The 18,991-nt window shown below is 33.5% G+C and overlaps 5 protein-coding genes across 8 annotated transcripts; 3 read left to right on the top strand and 2 right to left on the bottom strand.

Annotated features, from left to right (window-relative positions):
• The first annotated feature begins 132 nt into the window (after positions 1 to 132).
• Positions 133 to 1,439, top strand: LOC127739557 (dihydroneopterin aldolase 2). Of its 3 annotated transcripts, none has more exons than XM_021136152.2 (3): positions 133 to 221; positions 505 to 709; positions 1,082 to 1,439. In XM_021136152.2, exons 2-3 carry the CDS (start codon positions 513 to 515, stop codon positions 1,281 to 1,283), a joined length of 399 nt encoding a protein of 132 aa, XP_020991811.1. In that variant the 5' UTR covers positions 133 to 221; positions 505 to 512; the 3' UTR covers positions 1,284 to 1,439. The 3 variants fall into 3 exon arrangements, with proteins under 3 accessions (XP_020991811.1, XP_052112224.1, XP_052112228.1); XM_052256264.1 differs by having other exon boundaries at positions 143 to 221; positions 477 to 709; XM_052256268.1 differs by having other exon boundaries at positions 159 to 221; positions 502 to 709.
• On the bottom strand, positions 1,402 to 4,340 carry LOC107476040 (L10-interacting MYB domain-containing protein). The gene is made up of 5 exons (XM_016095785.3): positions 4,199 to 4,340; positions 2,943 to 3,289; positions 2,717 to 2,849; positions 2,226 to 2,608; positions 1,402 to 2,135 (listed from the first exon to the last, which is right to left on the bottom strand). Exons 2-5 carry the CDS (start codon positions 3,279 to 3,281, stop codon positions 1,548 to 1,550), a joined length of 1,443 nt encoding a protein of 480 aa, XP_015951271.1. The 5' UTR covers positions 3,282 to 3,289; positions 4,199 to 4,340; the 3' UTR covers positions 1,402 to 1,547.
• Positions 4,341 to 6,597: 2,257 nt separating this feature from the next.
• On the top strand, positions 6,598 to 11,440 carry LOC107476039 (uncharacterized). 2 transcript variants are annotated; one of them, XM_016095784.3, is made up of 11 exons: positions 6,598 to 6,892; positions 7,559 to 7,785; positions 7,912 to 8,030; positions 8,196 to 8,304; positions 8,404 to 8,443; positions 8,660 to 8,749; positions 8,841 to 8,940; positions 9,043 to 9,179; positions 9,396 to 9,498; positions 9,707 to 10,386; positions 10,787 to 11,440. In XM_016095784.3, the coding sequence occupies exons 2-11, from the start codon at positions 7,647 to 7,649 to the stop codon at positions 11,079 to 11,081; spliced, it is 1,812 nt and encodes a 603-aa protein (XP_015951270.1). In that variant the 5' UTR covers positions 6,598 to 6,892; positions 7,559 to 7,646; the 3' UTR covers positions 11,082 to 11,440. The 2 variants fall into 2 exon arrangements, with proteins under 2 accessions (XP_015951270.1, XP_015951269.1); XM_016095783.3 differs by lacking the exon at positions 6,598 to 6,892 and adding an exon at positions 6,946 to 7,300.
• A 920-nt stretch (positions 11,441 to 12,360) lies between these two features.
• On the top strand, positions 12,361 to 15,207 carry LOC107476041 (iron-sulfur cluster co-chaperone protein HscB homolog). The gene is made up of 8 exons (XM_016095786.3): positions 12,361 to 12,828; positions 13,423 to 13,522; positions 13,683 to 13,772; positions 14,018 to 14,083; positions 14,188 to 14,256; positions 14,382 to 14,524; positions 14,706 to 14,766; positions 14,891 to 15,207. The coding sequence occupies exons 1-6, from the start codon at positions 12,455 to 12,457 to the stop codon at positions 14,517 to 14,519; spliced, it is 837 nt and encodes a 278-aa protein (XP_015951272.1). The 5' UTR covers positions 12,361 to 12,454; the 3' UTR covers positions 14,520 to 14,524; positions 14,706 to 14,766; positions 14,891 to 15,207.
• A 220-nt stretch (positions 15,208 to 15,427) lies between these two features.
• On the bottom strand, positions 15,428 to 18,669 carry LOC110278096 (putative pentatricopeptide repeat-containing protein At5g06400, mitochondrial). Its single transcript, XM_021136145.2, has one exon. It carries the CDS (start codon positions 18,654 to 18,656, stop codon positions 15,483 to 15,485), a length of 3,174 nt encoding a protein of 1,057 aa, XP_020991804.1. The 5' UTR covers positions 18,657 to 18,669; the 3' UTR covers positions 15,428 to 15,482.
• Between the last annotated feature and the right edge of the window lie 322 nt (positions 18,670 to 18,991).

Raw genomic sequence — 18,991 nt, 5'->3', positions numbered from 1 at the left:
ATTGGTATTTGGTAGGATTTGAATCATCATCATTTCAACAACTGCAAATTAATATTAATAAATAAATAATTAAAAAGAATAAAAAAGTTAAGGAATCAATGTAAAAAAATATTCTCTTTATCCACCATGGTTCCACCACAATAAAACATCTCTTTTCTTTTCTCTTCTTTCATATTACAAAGCAAACAAACGAACAAGGTTGTTTCCTCTGCTTCTCCAAGGTAACCAAACACACACATGTGAATTCTGCGTTTGTAATAGATTAACCAATTTCTTGAGTTTAAATTTGGTTTTGCAACTGTTAGGAGATATATATTGATAGCATAGGAAACACACAAAAAGATTATCACCATTTAAATTTGATTGGATTCAATCTCAAGTTCTCAACACTAATAAGAATTTAGGATTATTTTGTAATTTTGCAACATTGCATTGAGGAATTAGGATTATTATTATATTATTGTTGCTCAATTCAGTGTTAATGTTCACCTTTGATGATAGCAGCAACAACAATGGAAACTGAATCACTTATGAGGGGTGACAAACTCATTCTGAGGGGATTAATGTTCCATGGTTTTCATGGTGTGAATCCAGAAGAAAGAACACTAGGTCAGAAATTCTTGGTAGATATAGATGCTTGGATGGATCTTAGAGCTGCTGGTAAATCTGATAACTTGTCAGATTCGGTTAGCTACACAGATATATACCGGTGAGTGATAATTAACACTCAATCTTTTCATAGTTAAAATCAGAACAAGAATTGCTAAATACAGTTATCATGTTAATTATTAAATAAAATGAAGTGCTATGTCTTGTTTATGTAGCAATACTGCATTCTAATAATTTTCTTAGGGTTGAATAAGACTTTAGTTTTATAAAATGAACTATTTATGATTTCATTCTGAAAAAGAATTTAATTTTGATGTACTTTGTCAGTATAAAGCAGTTTTACACGTGCATCTAATTGCGCAAACACATGTTACTAAACGACTGTGTAGAATGTTTTACGATGTCAGTACTTCAAAATTAAACTCATTTTGCATAAGTACTATGTTAATTTGTGAAGTATTGATGAATGCAGAATAGTAAAGGAAGTTATTGAAGGGCCACCTCACAACCTTCTGGAATCAGTGGCTCAAAAGATTGCAAACACAACTCTAACCAATCACCATCAGATATCTGCTGTTAGGGTTCTAGTTGGAAAACCCCATGTTGCAGTTATGGGTCCAGTTGATTACTTAGGAGTTGAGATTCATAGGTTCAGGAGTGATGTAGCAAACTAGAATTTAGTTTGATTTTCAGTGTTGAATATTTTGTAACTCTAACTTTGTCTTTTCATCATTACATTGAACTTCCAAGAATTCTTGGTTAGATAAGACTTGGTTGTTATTGTTTCAAACACAAAGACAGCTATGGTTTTAAATTTAATCTCTACTTGACTAATATGCAAAGATAAACAAAAGATAATTCCTTTAATTACAAACTTTGTTGGGGGTTAATATAAACCTTCAAAGCTATGGCATGCTTTGCATGAAACTAACTTTAGTTTATGAACGAAGCTTTCTCAGTAACCATTTCTTTCTCAAATTATCATCCAATGCCATAAACATCCTTGCTCTTCTTTCATCTTCCAACAATTCACATGCATCTAGTATTAGATCTTCATCCATGCCTGGTATAGCCTGAAGCACCTTAATAGCCTTATCTATAGAAAAGGTATCTTCTATCTTTGTTTTCTTTGTTAGGGAGGTAACCGCAACTGCCATGTGTTTCAGAGCTGCCACCATACCCTCGTCATCATTTCTCGCCTTCTTATATTCATTTGAGGGCATATTAGGTTGGAGCCTCTTTTGGTGACCGGAAACCTTTCTTCCTTTGCCTAAATGCAAAGGTTCTTTATCTGCATCAGGCAGAGGCTGAGATTTTCTGGTAGAATTATTTTCTCCACCAATATGCAATGCTGTGCCATCTGCATTAGGGAGTAGTTCAGTATCTGGCATCGATTTCTTGCTACCACAAGATCCCCCTCCAGAATTCAGTTTGCAATGCTGAGTATCTTCATTGTGACATAATATGCACATACTAGAATAGAAAGGCATGCTTTTAGTTCTATATATCCGGTAGTTGTGATGTACCTGCAAATATAATTGATTGGGCGACAGTATAAAACGAAAACATTCAAAATGAAAAGAACAAAATGAGGAAAAACACTTTCAACTTCATACCCTGATGCAATTTTCCCAAACTTGGTCATCAGCCACGACCTTCTGGTGCACATTATCCCAGCTGAAGCCTTCTTTGCTAAGTAGAACATTTATGGAGCAGTAATGCCTCCTGAGGACAATCAAACGGTTCTTCAAGACTGCCTTACCACAATGACATCCGAATCTTTCATTGAACGAATCTGTCATGTCCACCCAGGCTTTCTTCTTGAACGAACGGCCAACCTTGTTCCCTTTATGCATCTGGTTCAGCATAAGTTCAACAAAGAATTGGTCCATCATTGGTGACCAGTCAATTTTACTTTGACTAGAAATGATAGGGACAGTCTCATCGTCGTCTCCTTTGCCAGCAGTGGCTTGATCATCCAATTCTTTTGAGGCAATTTCTGAGACAAAATATGAGCTACTCTTCATAAATTATTCAATTCGGTGAATAAAGTTAAAAGAAATTTTCTTTCAACCATACAATAATATTTACAGATCAATGCTTCTACCTTCATTTTCAAAGCCTACATCAAAACATGAAAGGCTGTATCTCCCATCAGCAACTGAATGGCCAAAAATTTTGCACAGATCATCATAATAAGGAACAACTCTTTTTCTGAAACCTTGAAAATCAGGGTGAACCTGCAAATAGAAAAACACTCTTAGTTGCAACATAAATACTAACCATATATTAGTGCTTGTGGAATATGTGATTGATGGACAATATATACATACCTTAAGATATTCATCCCATGTTTTATCATCAGCTATGATCATGTTTAGTTCATGATCCCACCGAAATCCATTTTGACCAATAATCATTTTGACATCATTATATTGCTTCCTGAATCGTTTGTGACGGTTTTTCAATGCATCTATATCATACTTCAGTCCGAATTTGGTGTTAAATTGTTCAACCATAACCGGCCATGCTTGTTTGCTAATGACTTTGCTGATTCTGTTCCCTAGCTGCAGTTGAGATAGCAAAAGCTCAAGAAAATATTTGTCTTGAGATGGATTCCAGTTAGCCCTCAAGCTATCCAAATTAACAGAAGAACCATTTTCATCCCCCATTTCATCACCTGCAATTCAAATGGATTACTATCTTAGAAGCATTAATAGCATTTCCCTAATTCTTTGCAACTTAAAAAGATAAATCAGCTGAAAAAGTATACTACAATGCACCAGTCATGACAACTTATATATCGAAATCTCCTCTCATCTTAGCACACTTGAATCTATTGGCAACACTATCATCAACCACAGCACATTTTTCACTATGCTTTTCATAACAGCAACAATGTAATAACAACTATCCTTTATCATAAGATATGTGTTTAAAGTTCAAAAGATTTACAATTAAATCTCTTTTACTAATTTCATGTAAAGTAACAATTCTGGATAAATTTTGCTGGCATGATGCTAGAAATGGGAAACAAACCAAAAGACTTCTCAAGAACTGAACCATTCTAGTGAGAAGTGTAAATTTGAAACGCTCTCTAGGGCCAAATTGGTTGGTAGGACTCATTCTCAATAATCAAATTCCATGGACATGACATGATACACAAACAGAACATTCAGGAAGAAATAGAGTCAAATTGCCAGTTAATTCAGTTAATCGTTTATATGTGCACCCAACCCATCAATTTTCAGCTCAATGAGATAATAACATAAAAGTTAAATGGATTGATCTCTTATTAATTATTATGAGTTGTTTTGATCTCACTGAATCTTACAGCACTTACTATCCATTAAAACTATTATACAGGTTTGCAATTTCAAAATAGGTCTCAATAACTCCAAGTTGGAATCTTTCTCTTATTCACATTAAAATTTTGAAGCTTTATCTACCAAACCAGGAACACAGATCAAAGGGTCATTCAGCAATCAATCAATTTCAACAATTTTTGACAGCTGGAATATTAATCAAAACCCTAAATCTCTGTTTGGAGGCAGAGAAAGTGAGGGAAAATTTAGTAGATGGGACTTACAAAACAAACAACGGCGAGGAATAGCAGCGAGCCAAGCAAAGAAAAACGATGTGAGTTGCGAGGGAGCTTTCAGGTTTCGATCTTTTGTTAACCAAACGGGAATAGAGTTATTCCCAAAACAAGAGAAAGGTGCTGTTTGGCTTAACTCTCTTTGAGCTTTATATATATGTAAGAATTTATAATACAATTTGTCATATATATTTTTTATAATAAATATCAATTCATATTTAGAATTATTTTGATTGTTATTTAAAAAATTTTTGCAATTCACGGACGGAAATTAGTTGAGATAATGGGGACCACAGCCTCCTCTTCCAAATTTTTTATAAAAAAATTAGTAGTACTTCTTCAAAAAATAAAAAATAGTTCAGTTGATTCAAATATCTTATTACGACTTAAATGTTCAAGTTTAATTCTCATTTTTTGTTTTTATTGTATAATAATTTTTAATTTTAAACATTAAAAACACGTTGGATTTGGACTAAACTAGTGGACTTTTGTTGATTTTCACAACACATCAAAATTAAAAGATAAAATCAAATCAAATAAAAAAGTTATCTAACAAAAAAATAAAAAAAGATCATCTAACAATCAAATCAAAAAAGTTATCTAACAAAAAAAGATAAGAATAAAAAAAACCATCTAATAAAATAAAAGATAAAAATCATCGTTATAAAAACATGCTGCTTTGCTATCAACCTCTCTATTCGCATTTGACAGCTCTCTATTCAACAAGCAACATTCACTCTACTTTTGAATTCAAATATAAAAATTAGGTATTTTTTATTTATTTAATTTAATATTATTTTATATTTTATTATTTATTTAATTTAATTTTTTATATGATAAAAAATATTAGAATATTCAGTTAATGAAATTACTTTAAAAATTTTAATTTTAAAATAAAATACTTAAATAAATTAAAAAAAATCAAAATTACGTAAAAATCTCAAAGTATTTCCACCCTTATTAATTCGATTTAATATTGGAATGTAATATTTTTTATTTTAAGACTTTTACGTAATTTTAATTTCTCTTTAGTTTATTTAAGTATTTTACCTTTAATTTTATTGCGACGTTTTTAAAATGTTTTTCTGTTGTTTGTATTTAAACGATAAATATAGTGATTGATAAATTAGCAAAAAAAAAAGGATATTTTATTCCAATATACTTTTTTTATTAATAGTTTTCATAATAAGATCTCTACTACTTATTAATAGGTGATTTTAGTAACTTGTTTTAATTTAGTATTATTTTCATTATATATATAAAAAAAACCCACCTCTTTGCTTACACCAAATTGTGCAGCCAATGATTGAATTATGTGCATAAAAAAAAAGTCTAATTAGTATCACCCACAAATGTTGACAATCTTATTAGTTATTAGTTATTACCTCACATGTTGTTAAGTTTAAGCAAGAAAAGTTATACTTGTACTCTAATTTTTATTTAGACCAAGCTAATTTCCTCTTTTTTATATAGTTTTATATTCCAATATTGGATAAAATATGAGACTATATGAATATGATGTGGGTCTCAAAACATATAATAAACACACAATATTAACATGCAAGATCACCTTTTCTCTTTTTTCTTCTAAAAGAAAACAAACCATATAATAAGGTTAAGAAGATGATGCCATACAATTAAATTTCCTTTGGTAGGATTCATTTATCCTACCGCCACTTAATAAATTAGCGGCGGAATGTGACATGAGTTGCCCCCATTATAAGGTGGTGAAATAAATTTTTAATTAATTCCTAATATTGGTCTATTAAGTATTAACCTTGATATACAATACATATATTACAACATAAATAGGGTATATCCCAGTAATTATTATATTTTGATTTTGCTAATCAATGTTCTAAACAGGATGGAATAAGAATTCTAATTTCTTTTATTAATTATGAAAGCATTCAATTTGTTAAATATTTAAGGATTTTGCTAATTTATGTCCTAAAGATATCGGTTAAACATATCATAAAAGGAAATATTTTATAAAAATTATTTTTTTTATGTTTTTAATGTATTGAATACATAAAAAATATTAAAAAGTTTCTATAATTATATTTTAAAAATATGTTAATTAAATCCAACATTTAATACATAGCAAAAATTGTTGTTTTATAAGCTAAATAAAAATAGTTTATAACAAAAAATATTATTCAAAAGCAGTCAAAATTAACTATTTTTGACTTTATTTAATTAAAAATATTTAATAGTAAAAATAAATTAATCAAAAAATTATTAGAATTTATCTTATTCAATATTTATTAATTATTGTAATAAAGCAGCAGAATCTGGTTGATATGCTTCATCACACTCTCACTTTGCTTAATACCAAAGCCATTATTTACTCTTTCACCAAGGCAATCAACAAAGAAAAGCATAACGCATCTATTCCACAATTTTCCATTTTTTCCAAACAGATTCTCTGCCACTTTATCTCCAACAACTCCCTAACACATGTCACAAAAAATTTTCTTCGTACTTCACCTTACAACACCATTTTTGGCTTTCACTCTTTCTGTTACAGAAAAAACCTTATTATTACCTAAGTAGCAGCTTCACTTCACTTGTGTTTTATCCATGCTGTGTCTTTCACATTTTTGTCCTCACGTGTGGCCCCTAATAAGCTTTGACCCTTCAAACTTAGTTGTCATCAAATTCAGCACAAATCAACATTGTTATGTAAGAATTTTCCTTTGTTTTTATTTTCCTATCTCTATTCTCTCTGCCTCTCTTCAAAGCCCATTCCTTTGTCTTAAAAGACCATACTTTTTTAATATTTTCTTGTCATGTATTTGGAATATAATATTGGGTTGGCTTAGTTTTTAACCTTTTTTATTTATTTGTTTCCCATATTTGATCTTGTGGTGGATTTGCTATTTTTTGTGTGTCAAAGTGGAAGAAACCACCCATGTTATGTACCCGTCTTGGTGCTCTCAATTCAGCTGATTTTGTCTCTCTGATTGTGGATTGAATCATTGGTTGCAGTTTTTTTCTCTTTGAGATCTGCTACTTTCTTGTTTTTCTGATTCTGGGTTCTCACCTTAAGAAGGATATTGAAAATCACAACCCCAGAAAGTGAAGTTTCATGTATGTTTGATTATTTATATATTTCTATTGGGGTTTCAATGAAGTTTATGTCTTTTTAAGCAGAAGCTTCTTCTGGGGTAGTTTGATATGATTTCCTTGTAGCTTTTTCTGAATTAAAGTTCATTGAGCTCTTTTAGTTCATGCTTGTCTTAGTCCATCATTATTAAGCACCAATTCACTATGATGAGATGTTGAATTAGTCATGAATGGCTAGTCTTTGTTTATAACTATGGTGAATTTCATCTGTTGTTGATTTAGGAGCAAAGTAGGAACTTGTATTGATCACATGGTGCTTGACCTGAATTCCTAAGAGAAGGCTTGTTCCAATTTTCCGGGAGATGCAAAGATGGAGAAGAAACAAAAGATTGTGCAGTATAGAGAAAGACTTGATAGGACCCTTGCCTCACCTGATCTTACAAATGATGAGATGCTCAAAAGACTCGTCGAAAGCCAACTTGTATGTTCTTCGGAACAAGAAGTAGAAGGTCATAACATTCCCTTGTTTCCTTTGAGTTCATTTAGGTAGAAATGGTACTAGCTTGGTGGAGCCATTATTTTTGGTTAAATTATTCTTTGTATATTTTCTGAAGATGATTTGTTTGGTTAATTAGGATACAAGCAGAAGTTGGTAGAAATGAAGACTGCAGAGATATCTAATTTTCTTGATATGTTAAGGAGTGCTTCTTCAGATGATAGCGGAAGGTCTAATACATCGCACGCTGATTGGAAAGTATGCCATATACCATTGATATATATTTACAATTCATTGGACTAATACAATCTCATGTTATCTTTCAAGCCTAACTCCTTTCACGCTTTTGGATGAATATGAAGATACTTGCCATGTTCAATCAAGTTATTCTGTCAATATTCATAATTTCACTTCTTTCAACAGTTAAAACAAGATACTGATGAGTTCCGTGTCATGTATCGGGAAGGACCAGAGGGAACTCCGTTTCATACATTGCTAGTTGAAGGCTATGTAGATGCACCTCTTGATGTTTGTGAGTCATAATGGATTAGTAGCACCACTCTTGTGTTAAAAAATGCTGTCCTATTGATTTCAATATGCATCCCTTAACAAGTTCTTTTTGTCATTACAGGTTTATGCATCTCATGGGAGGCCTCTCTCTACAAAAAATGGTGAGAACCATGTTCATAAAATTGTAATATGTGCCTCTAGTTTTCTATGTGTTAGTCTCAATGCAACAGTCAGCACTAGTATCGATTTTTTGTTATGAGCTGGATATGGGGGGTTGTTTTTTATACTCCAGAATGCTTTATCTCGAATTCGAGTAATGTAATCAGTATACAAATCTAACTGATACTTTGTTGTTTTTCGCAAATTTCATTCATCAGGTGGCCTCAATCTACTGTTCCAACTTTCAAAATCCTAGCATGCGAATGTTTGCACAAGGTCCGGATTGGGGAACAAATATCACTAGTGAGGTTTGTCACGATTAGCCTTTTTAATTTTCCTTTACTGTGACGAAAAGCTTCACTTTCGAATGCTGATTTTACTCTGAATTTTGGAAGAAAGGATGAAGGTTTCATGGCCACTGTCTATGAGGGAGGCTATAGTGTACTACTATCTGTTTGAGTACTTTCAAGATGACTTAATAGTCGTTCTTACAAATTCGGTAGGCAACTGACTAACTCTTCTTTTTTTTCACTTCTTTTGGAAAATGTTAATTCTAAACTAGTTCTAAGCTTCAAGGAATTTGTACTTAATTTGGTTTCAGGTTCCTGAGTCAAATGGTGTCAATTCGACCATCAACGGTTTGAATGAGGTGATTCCTGAAGCAAAGGATGTTGTGAGAGTTGATTTGGTAGGGGGATTTGCATTGCAGAAGGTGACATCAGAAAGAAGTTACTTTCGGTGAGTTTTAAATCTGCTCAAACATAAGAAATTACTAAATTTAAGTGATGCCATCGGTTCCTGTTCGTAGCTTGCTTTTGTTTCCAACTTTGGTAGTTTATAATAGAAATTTGAATGTTAAACCTGCCTTGTTATCTAATTGGTTTAAGGAAGCTACCGAAATGAAAATGTATTTTTAATTAAGCAAACCTGATTGAAAGACTTCAAATTTTGTAGGACAATAGCAAATATGGACATAAAGCTGGATTTTGTGCCTCCATCTCTCATAAACTTCATTTCAAGGCAGTTGATTGGCAATGGTTTCAGGCTTTACAAGAAGGTCGCAGAGTTTCTCCAGATATCAATTTCTTTTATTTCAGATTCGACTGATATTTACTTTGTTACTAGTTTATGTTATCCATAGTACTTCATTCATAACAAAGAAGCATAAGTTAATAAAATGTTCATCATCTAATATATTCTGTGACTAAATCATCTACCCTGTGGATTCTTTAATTATCATCATCATTACTCTCATTTTGATGCAGACTGTGGCTTCTATGATGAGCCATGGTGAAGAAGAATTGAGCAAGGCATTGGGGGATCCATTATATGTCAGAATTCGTGAATCTCTATATAGCAGTAACGGATCAAAGGCTAAGGTCAATGAAGAGCTTGAGCTTAAACAAGATGCGGATATTCTCCCTGCTGAAGAGGACCTTATTGAAAGTAAGCAAGATAAGGCAAAGGTTGCAGCTGAAGAGGATAAGAGCAATCGATATGCAAATAGTACCACGTCGATGGTGGTGAATGGAGTAGTAGCAGATAGCAGCAAAACATTCAGTGAGATCATTGAAGTAGATAGTGAAGAAATTATACAAATTGCAGAGGAGGATAAGGAAGTAAATGACATTCCAAAAGAGGAAGTTGACATTAGTGTGTTGAAGAGCACAAAGAGTGTATATATCAGCTCAGAGGTAGCACAAGCTCTAGAAACACTAGACAAGGCTATTTCAGTGGTTCGGCAATACAAGCTTCATTCGCGTACATCCTCTTTTAGCTTTCCAACCGAGAAGCCTCCTTCGATGAACAATGATGGCTGGGTTGATCTGCATTCAGCAGAGTTTACTAGCCCAAGTTCAAGAAATGAGGTTGCTGTTGAAGTAACAAATAGGGATATACCGGAGGGAACTTCGCAAGAAGCAACTAGCATTAACTCTGACTTCAGGTGATGTTACTATCTATGCTTGTTTAAAGGAATAAAAGTTTATGCATGCATATGATTTTGTGTTCTTCTACTTGGTTTCTTTGGGATTTGGAAGTTAACTTCTAGTAGTACACAACTATCACCTGGTTAATTGTGGTTGTGGAATTATACTACACAAGATTGAATCCTAGTTTGGTACCTGACAATTTTTGCATATGATGATATCATCTCTCACCAACTTTTGAGTTGTCGTCGTCATTAACAAAAATTGTTAGGGACCAAGTTGAGGGTAATAGTCATTGGTAACTGGTAAGGAATGAAACTAACCAATGTGAAAATCGTCAGAAACCAAACTGAGTATTTACTCTTTACATAGTTCTTGCTTTTATATTGAATTATTGTTTTGTTTTGGCTCCCTCAGGTACACAGGAACAAATTCTAACTCAAATGCAGTAGATTCTAACATACCAACATCACCGGAGAAGAGAGCAACAACGCCGGCCTTATCGAAAGATATGGTAACTTTGGACCAAACAATATGCAATAACAAGCAACTAAAATTTGATTCGGTTCAAGATATGTCTCTAGACGACCCTAATAAGTCAAGTGATAAGAAAAAAATAAACACCATTGTACCCCAAGACATGTCCTCAAACTTGTCGAAGGAGCCGAGCAGGCGGCGAAGAAAGCTTGCATACTTGTGTTTTCTGCTTTAGCTAAGTTTCTAGGTAAATACCAAATGACAGAAGCCTAGAAAGAAAAAGAAAAAAGGCTTTTCAGTTTCATCTTGTGAACTTGTATGTTACTTGTAATATAAAAAGCTTCTTTGGTTTAAATTTTCCTCATTGAAATGAGCCATTTAAGGCACATTTATATGGCAGTTTACAAGCCTCAAATGGTGTGCAAAGTGCAAACCACAAAACAAAAATGTTCTGAGCCAAAAGGGTTGTTCCCTTCAGTTTTTGTTTAAATTGTGTTTTCTCTTTTACTTTTCTAGCTGCAATATTGTAATGTGTAACCTTATATTATTCTTTAGCTTTTCAATCTATCTATCTTCAAAGTTATATTTGGATGCTTCTGAAAGTTAGAACTTAGAAATGAGAATGTGAACTTGATAATTTTGTTGCCACAAATTTCTGCATGGAGCATTTTTGTATATCTTTAACTACTTTGACATTAAAATTTTTGCAAATTATTCAACTTTTCTTGATTACTAATTCTGTTTAATTATTCTCTCGATTCATATAGTTTTATTAAATTTTTAATTAATTTTTTATAATTTAAAAATTTGTAATTATTTTTTATATTACATTAAAACTTTTAATTAAGTTCTTTTTATTTTTTTAAGAGTAAAGTATTATTTTTGTCCTCAACATTTGGGGATAAGTTCTAAAGTTGTCTTTAATATTTAAATCGTCTTATTTAAATCCATAACATTTTAAAATTAACTCAATGTTGACCTGCCGTTAGGAATTTGTTAACCGAATTGACGGTGGGACAAAATTGAGACGATTTTAAAATGTTAGGAGACTTAAATAAAACGAAAACGTTGGAGACAAAAACGATATATAAAAATAAATTTTAATTTTATCATAATATCAATCTTTTACAATACATAATTACTCAAGTATTTTTTAATTACATCTACGTAAATTACACTTAATTACATTACTTTGATTCTGAATAAATTTATTTTTTTATAATTTTACTCTTAAAGATTTTTAAGAGTCATAAAATGTTTGTAGAATACCTAAATGTTGGAATAAAAATGATATTTTACCCTTTTTTTAAATATAATTTTTTTTAAATATTCATCTTTGTAGATGTTAGATGAATTATAAACTACTTTTTTTTGTGACTAATTATAAACTACTTTAAAAATAAATATTTTAAAATTATCTTTTCCTTGAAAAATAACAATTAATAGAAAATTACCGATTAGTCCCTACAACACTGTAGCTTATTGTAGCTGGTGCAGCATCTCCAGTTCTTCAGCTTCCCCAAAAAAACAGGAATTGGCACCTTTCCCTTTTCCGCTGCTGCTTCTTATTCTTCTTCTAATTTCTAGAACCTCACCTTCAATAACACAATGTTGAAGAAGAAGAGCAGCACGCTCTTCACCATTTTAAGACATACTACACCTTCTGTTCCTAAAAAACACTCACCTTTAACCTTTTCTTCTCATTCTAATAATCCTTTTCTTCATACATCATCGCCACCTCCACCTTTTTCACCCAAAGGCCATTCTTTTCACAACCCAACTTGGTTCTATTCTTTTGGGTATCTCACTCTTGATGGGAGAAGGTTGTGCTCAAAATCTGCGGAGATTGTGAAAGAAAGAAGTAGTAGGTGCTGGAACTGCCATGAATCAACAGCAGCAGCAGCACCGTTCTTGGTTTGTGATTCCTGCAGGTGCATTCAACCCGTGGATGATTCTATTGACTATTTCGAGATTTTTGGATTGTAAGTTTCGTTATGATTTTGGTTTTTTAATTGTTTGGGTGATTGAGCTTATTGCAAAGTTGTGCTCTTTGTGATAATTCATGTGATTTAAACTTGATTGGTTTCTGAGATAGCTGTTTGCTGAGAAATGGAAAAGGAAGGAGTATGGGAGTGTAAGTTATGCTTGCTGTTGATTCACTATGTTTTCAGGCATATGAAAATTTTACTGAGATGGTGAACTTATAATTCTTAGGAAATTGGTGCTGTTTATGTATTTGTATTTGTTTTTGTTTTTCTGTTCCGGATTACGACTCAAATTATACTTAAATTTTACCTAAGAGATGGTTTATGATAGAACAAAATGATATCGATTCAATTGTAGTTATACTGTTATTCAATCTGGTGGTTTGCTTCATGTTGAAGGTTTTGATGTGTGCTAGTGTATCATCTCTCATCAAGCAAAGAGAAAAGTTTCTCTGCTGGCATGTTAAATTAGTGTTTTTCGGTTTCTTTAGTAAAGAAAAGAGGGATGTATTGATCTGTAGTCTGAGAAATTTGATAGATTGGTTTAGAAATTAAGTGTTTTCTTTTTCCCCCTCAAAAATTCTAAAACAGGGAGAAGAAGTATGATATAGAGGGTGGTGTGAATTTGGAGGGCAAATATAAAGACTGGCAAAAGAAATTGCATCCTGATTTAGTACATTCAAAATCTCAGGTCGGTCTGTTGGGATAACCTTTCTTCTTTGATTTTTTTTTCCCTGTACTTTTTTGCTTTGCCTCTTTACTCTTTGGTGAATCTGTTGGAGGTTGGTGAATTTGAATGACTTCTAGGAGAAACTAACATTTTTGTTTAATCCTGTCATTTGTTTGTTTAGAAAGAACGAGATTTTGCTGCTGAGCAATCTGCAAGGGTGATTGATGCATACCGTACACTTAGCAAGCCTTTATCTAGAGCGATTTACATGGTAAGCATAGTCAGCTGTGAAGATTCCAAAATTCTTGATGCTTTATTACATCTGTAGAAGTCTCTGCATAATCTGAAGCTCTTGAAGGTTCAATGATGATAATATATTTGTGATGAGGAAATCTTTTGTTTTACATCAGAACAATTAAATCAAACTTGTCCTCGTTAGACTTTCCTTCAATCATTTATTGTCAAATGTTTCTTCCGCCTTGTTGCTAAGAAATGTCATGCCATTTTTTCCTCCAGATGAAGCTTGACGGATTAGAAGTTGATGAGGAACAAACAATTTCCGATCCAGAATTACTAGCTGAGGTGAATGAATATTTGCCTAATTTGTTTTTAATTAATGTGCAAAGAGACCTGGATTCATGAATTTAGCCTCTATATCCCCTTTGTGTTGTTAATTTATACTGCAGATTATGGAAATCAGAGAAGCGGTTGAAGAAGCAACTGAGTCAGAGTCTTTGAAGCAAATTCTCTCTCGGGTATGTCTGGAAACTCAAATTTTCAAGGCTTGCTCCAAAGATATTGTATACTCAATTATTGATTTTGAATTATGATTACCTTGATGTTCTTTTTCATATCGTCATGTCGTGTAATTTTCATTCAGATGGAGGAGAACCTGAGAAGTTGGTCGAACACCTTTGCTACCGCATTTCAAAGTCGGAACTTCGAGGAAGCAAAAGATTCTATCCGTAGAATGACTTATTATAGTCGTGTAATTGATGAAGTTGTAAAGAAACTTTAGGGAAGGTAACATGGTCATTGCTTTTGCTTGATTCGTTATGCTATACTTAGTAAGGATGAAAGTAAGAAATTTGAAAACAAGAATTGAAGCTTAGGGTGAACAGTGAGATTAATGCTCACTGAAATTATTAGAAGAAAAAAAAAATAGTGATACTTGGTTACTATTTTGTATCAATTATTTTTGCAGGATATTGTTGCCGTGGTAGCCACCTTCTGCTGTTTGTTCTTCCATCCTTTCACAATAAAATGTATATTTCTTTCTACAACTTGTGGTTCCATCATATATCTATATTCTACAAATGTGATATATTGATTAAGCTGTGTAATTGTGGGTTTTGCCTCTGATTTTATTTTGTTTATTTTCTTTTTCAGGGGTAGCCATATCAATGAAGTGTAGGCTTCAAACATGATGCTATTCTTTTTTGGGGAGCAGAATCATAATCATTTGTGTGTGAAGAATTTTAATAAGTCATACTCTCTTCCCAATGAAGTGGTCTATTAGTAAATGACCAATTGATTTAATCAAATGTCCCAAAGGATGTCATGCCCTTATGAAAATGATAGAAGGTTACATTTTTGTTACAAGATCATGAGACACATACTATGCAGAAGCACCCTTTTCACTGATCCATGCTAATCAGTAACCAACACTTTGTATTTCTTATTAATAATATAATAATTATTATAAAGAGTGGATGAGTTTGAGAATTTTGACAAAAAAAAAAGTGTTTCATGTTCTTATACTAATGGATTCGCACCTAGTGGCTAGTTAAGCAATTTGATCTATAAAAATGAGCTGCTGAATTCTCTCTCTACATTAGATATTTAAAGAGCTTTTCTTGATTCATGCATAAAACTTCATAACTATGTAAAGTCCTTTGTATATGAGATAAAAGAGCAGTTAAAAGGGATTTTCGCAAGTTCATTCATACCATTCAATAATGATTTTCTTTGAAAGAAAAATTCAAGTTATGAGCTTGCGCATTCTTATTAATTCTGATTTTTGTTGCAATACAAGCTGGGCTAAATCATGTTTACCTTCTCTGTTTAGCCCAAAAAACACTGTTCTAAAATTAATAGTACTAGGAACAATACCACTATCTAACATTTCAGAAATAAGTTTCATGGCTTCTTCTGATCTACCAGACTTGCAAAGACAACTAAGGAACATGGAATAAGTCTTGAAATCAGGAGAGGGTCCTTTCAATTTCATGCGGTAGAAGATGTTCCATGCATCAGTTGGTCTCTCCATGTTCATGTATCCACTTATAAGGGCAGAATATGTGACAATGTTTGGTTCATAACCTGATTCTTGCATTTCCTTGAATACTTCAATGGCTTTTCCTATCTGTTTCTCCTTAAAGTAATGAACAATCAAAGATGTATAAACATGAATGGTAGGTTTAATACCCTTTTGTTTCATAGATTCCACTTTGGCTAAGGCGTCTTCAAATTGACCCTTTCGGAGTAGGCCATGGACAATGCTTCCACATGTAAACTGATCTAAAGTTGGTTTTTCTGCCCCACTTTCTCCAACTAATGCCAATGCTTCTTCCATTTTTCCAACCCTGCAAAGAGCCCTGATAAGCAAGGAATAGCTAAGAGGAACTGAATATCCGAATATTTTGAGAGAATCTGTGCATCTCCTAGCTTCTGAAAGCCTACCAACTTCGCATAAACAACCAAGGAAAGTTTCAACCAATTCTTTGTCGGGGATGTGTCTGGCACGAATCATCTCACCATATATTTTGATAGCTTCATCAACCTTCCTTCCTTTCCTTCCACAAAGAGCAATGATCAAGTACTTGTATGTGCTTCTACTTGGTTTATAACCCTCAGCTTTCATCTCTCTAAAACAATTCATGGCTAGATCTGTTAGACCAATTCGGCCGTAAAGCATTATCATGATTGTCCATGTCTCTGACATTATTGAATAATTGTTTCTTCTCATCTCAAAGAACAGGCTGCGCATGTGCTTAAAATCTTTCCCACGACCTGCAATCTTGATTGCCATGTTGTATGTCTCTACAGTGTGCCTATATCCAGGCTGCTTTCCAACCCATGAAAAGAACTTTAGCATAGTGTTGCCATGCATACTGCAATGTTGCAATATCTCCAAAACAAATTCCGGGGTAAACCTTATCGTGCTTCTCTCCAAATTTTCTTGAATTAAGGACCAATCCATGGAAGATGAAAGAATCCTACAAATTTCATGAACATCCTGCTCGTTGTAAGTCTTATCGTGTGGGTGAACTGAGGAGTGATTTACTTTTTGTGATTCTGATTGATCAATTACCACATCCTTCTCCACCTTAATTCTCAAAGATACTTGTTCTTCGGACTTACTGCATTTCTGTAGATCAAGTTTAAATGCTGTATAAATCTTCTCAACTTTCGCTTTCATGTCTAGTTCCCCTTTGTTCTTCAAGTATGTTACAACACAGTGGAATACTTCATCTAAAACTACAATCTCCGTAGCCTGCATGTCATACAATACTTTGATAATATCATCTGTCCTTGAAGCTTTGCAAAGTTCCTTAATAAACAGTGCATATGGTTTCCAATTGGGCTTGATGCCTTGGCACTCCATACTCTTGAATAACTTCCATGCTTCGAATATACGGTTTTGAGAAACATGACCTGCAACCATGGCTGTTATTACCACTCTATCGGGCTTAATACCTTTTCCTAGCATCTCTTCATACAACAAGCAAGCATCTTCATACCTATTCAACTTAAACAAATGCTGTATCAGTTCTGTATATGTGGAAATTGTGGGCACACAACCGGATTCTTTCATGCTTTGGAACATATCAATTGCCTTGTGAACTTCATTTCTTCCCAAATATCCATTTATTATAATTCCATGAATCCTTCCATCAACAATATCCCTTCTCTTCATAATTTCAACAATCTCTAAAGCGTCTGTAATCATGCCAGCCTTACACAGCCCTCTCACCAAGGTCTCGAAAAACTCAGGTTCAATAGCTAAGTCTTTACTTTTGAGGTCACGGATCAGTTCCAAAGCTTCTTTAATCCTTCCAGAAATACAGAAACTCTTCAGCATACAACTCTGAACACTGTTTTCCGGCATCAGAGACAACCGTGTCATGTCATTTCCAAGGAAACGAACAGCCGCAACATCAGCTGCCCTTGCCATGGAGTTCATGAGCAACTTATATAATCTTAGATCAAGCACCATATCTTTCTGTACCATATCCTTGTAGAACTCCATAGCAATATCACCTTTCCCACAACTGCAAAGCGAACGTATCATTGCCCTATATGCAACCTCATCAGGTTCACAACCAAATTTCTTCATGTTTTCAAAGGCCAACAACAATTTGCTGATTTGCTTCACTTTCCCATAATGGGATATGAGAATAGTCCACGTCCTAACATCCTTTTCAATTCCACAGTCATCCATTTCTTCCACCAACTTATTCACCACCCCAAACTCCTTAGCTTGCCCTGCAATCCACAACATAGTATTATAAGTCTTCATTGTGTGACTAAAACCTTCCTTGTTCTTCACCCAATCAAAAGCCCTTAAAGCTAAGTGTGGCACTTTGAAGCACCTTTTCAATACCATATCAAAAACCTCAGCTCTCAACCCGAAATTCAAATTCTCCAACTTCTCCTCCACAGGACTCCAATCCTTTTCACCTCTAAAAATCCTAGTAATCTCACCAACAACTCGGCTCACATCGTCTTCACTCATGTTCCCCAACTTGGAATCTCTAAAAACACCAAAGCTCTTGCCTTTATCAAGCAATACACTCGCTGTGGCATTTCCACAAACATCTTTGGTGCAATCATGTTCCACTTCAGAATCCGACTTCCCCTTATCAGCTTCCTCCAAAAACAAAAACCCAGATGAGGAATTGTCCTGGACCACAGGGCCAGCCCCTAAAATGTCAGTGATTTCATCAAAAAGTGCACGGTAGATGCCGGGATCAGATTGTTGGGTTGCTGCGCGAGACAATAAAGGTGAGTGCTTTGACGAATTGGAAGAGCTGGAAGAAAAATGAAGAACTTGAGGCAGTGAGAGGAGATAGCTCAAAGGTTGATTCAGAATTTGGAGCTTGCTTATTGATCTCATGGCTCCGTGCAAATCGCACACAGCAGACAGCACCATAAAAGGGAGAAGTCCGTAGCGAGAAATAAAAACAGGAGTAATCATTTTTTAGTAATTATTTTATTAATATAAATATTAAATTATTGTTATTTTAATAAATAAATTTTATTAATTTATATATATAAATTTTAAAAATATATCACCCTATTTTAAAAAAGTATAAATAAGACTTTAACACTTTGCATATCTTAGAATCTGGTCCGTTGGATCCTCATAGAGTCAAACGCGTTTTCTCCAATTTTTAAACCTTTCATAACAGAATTACCGGTAAGGCGGTAACTCCCTCGTTCCCTCCTTCTTCATTCTCTCGCCAACTTTATTTTCCTCTCTGAGAA

The sequence above is a fragment of the Arachis duranensis genome, chromosome 2 (assembly GCF_000817695.3).
Source record: "Arachis duranensis cultivar V14167 chromosome 2, aradu.V14167.gnm2.J7QH, whole genome shotgun sequence".
In the NCBI taxonomy this organism is placed as follows: domain Eukaryota; kingdom Viridiplantae; phylum Streptophyta; class Magnoliopsida; order Fabales; family Fabaceae; genus Arachis; species Arachis duranensis.
This window is presented reverse-complemented; position numbering and strand designations above follow the sequence as displayed.

Coding starts and splice junctions, on each gene's coding strand:
- LOC127739557 (XM_052256264.1), top strand. CDS start 495: ATGATAGCAGCAACAACAATGGAAACTGAATCACTTATGAGGGGTGAC. Junction 710..1,081: donor AGCTACACAGATATATACCG/GTGAGTGATAAT, acceptor TGATGAATGCAG/AATAGTAAAGGAAGTTATTG.
- LOC107476040 (XM_016095785.3), bottom strand. CDS start 3,281: ATGGGGGATGAAAATGGTTCTTCTGTTAATTTGGATAGCTTGAGGGCT. Junction 2,850..2,942: donor CATGGGATGAATATCTTAAG/GTATGTATATAT, acceptor TTCTATTTGCAG/GTTCACCCTGATTTTCAAGG. Junction 2,136..2,225: donor TTTGGGAAAATTGCATCAGG/GTATGAAGTTGA, acceptor TTATATTTGCAG/GTACATCACAACTACCGGAT.
- LOC107476039 (XM_016095784.3), top strand. CDS start 7,647: ATGGAGAAGAAACAAAAGATTGTGCAGTATAGAGAAAGACTTGATAGG. Junction 8,305..8,403: donor AGATGCACCTCTTGATGTTT/GTGAGTCATAAT, acceptor TTGTCATTACAG/GTTTATGCATCTCATGGGAG. Junction 8,750..8,840: donor GAACAAATATCACTAGTGAG/GTTTGTCACGAT, acceptor TTTGGAAGAAAG/GATGAAGGTTTCATGGCCAC.
- LOC107476041 (XM_016095786.3), top strand. CDS start 12,455: ATGTTGAAGAAGAAGAGCAGCACGCTCTTCACCATTTTAAGACATACT. Junction 14,084..14,187: donor ATCCAGAATTACTAGCTGAG/GTGAATGAATAT, acceptor TTTATACTGCAG/ATTATGGAAATCAGAGAAGC. Junction 14,257..14,381: donor TGAAGCAAATTCTCTCTCGG/GTATGTCTGGAA, acceptor ATTTTCATTCAG/ATGGAGGAGAACCTGAGAAG.
- LOC110278096 (XM_021136145.2), bottom strand. CDS start 18,656: ATGGTGCTGTCTGCTGTGTGCGATTTGCACGGAGCCATGAGATCAATA.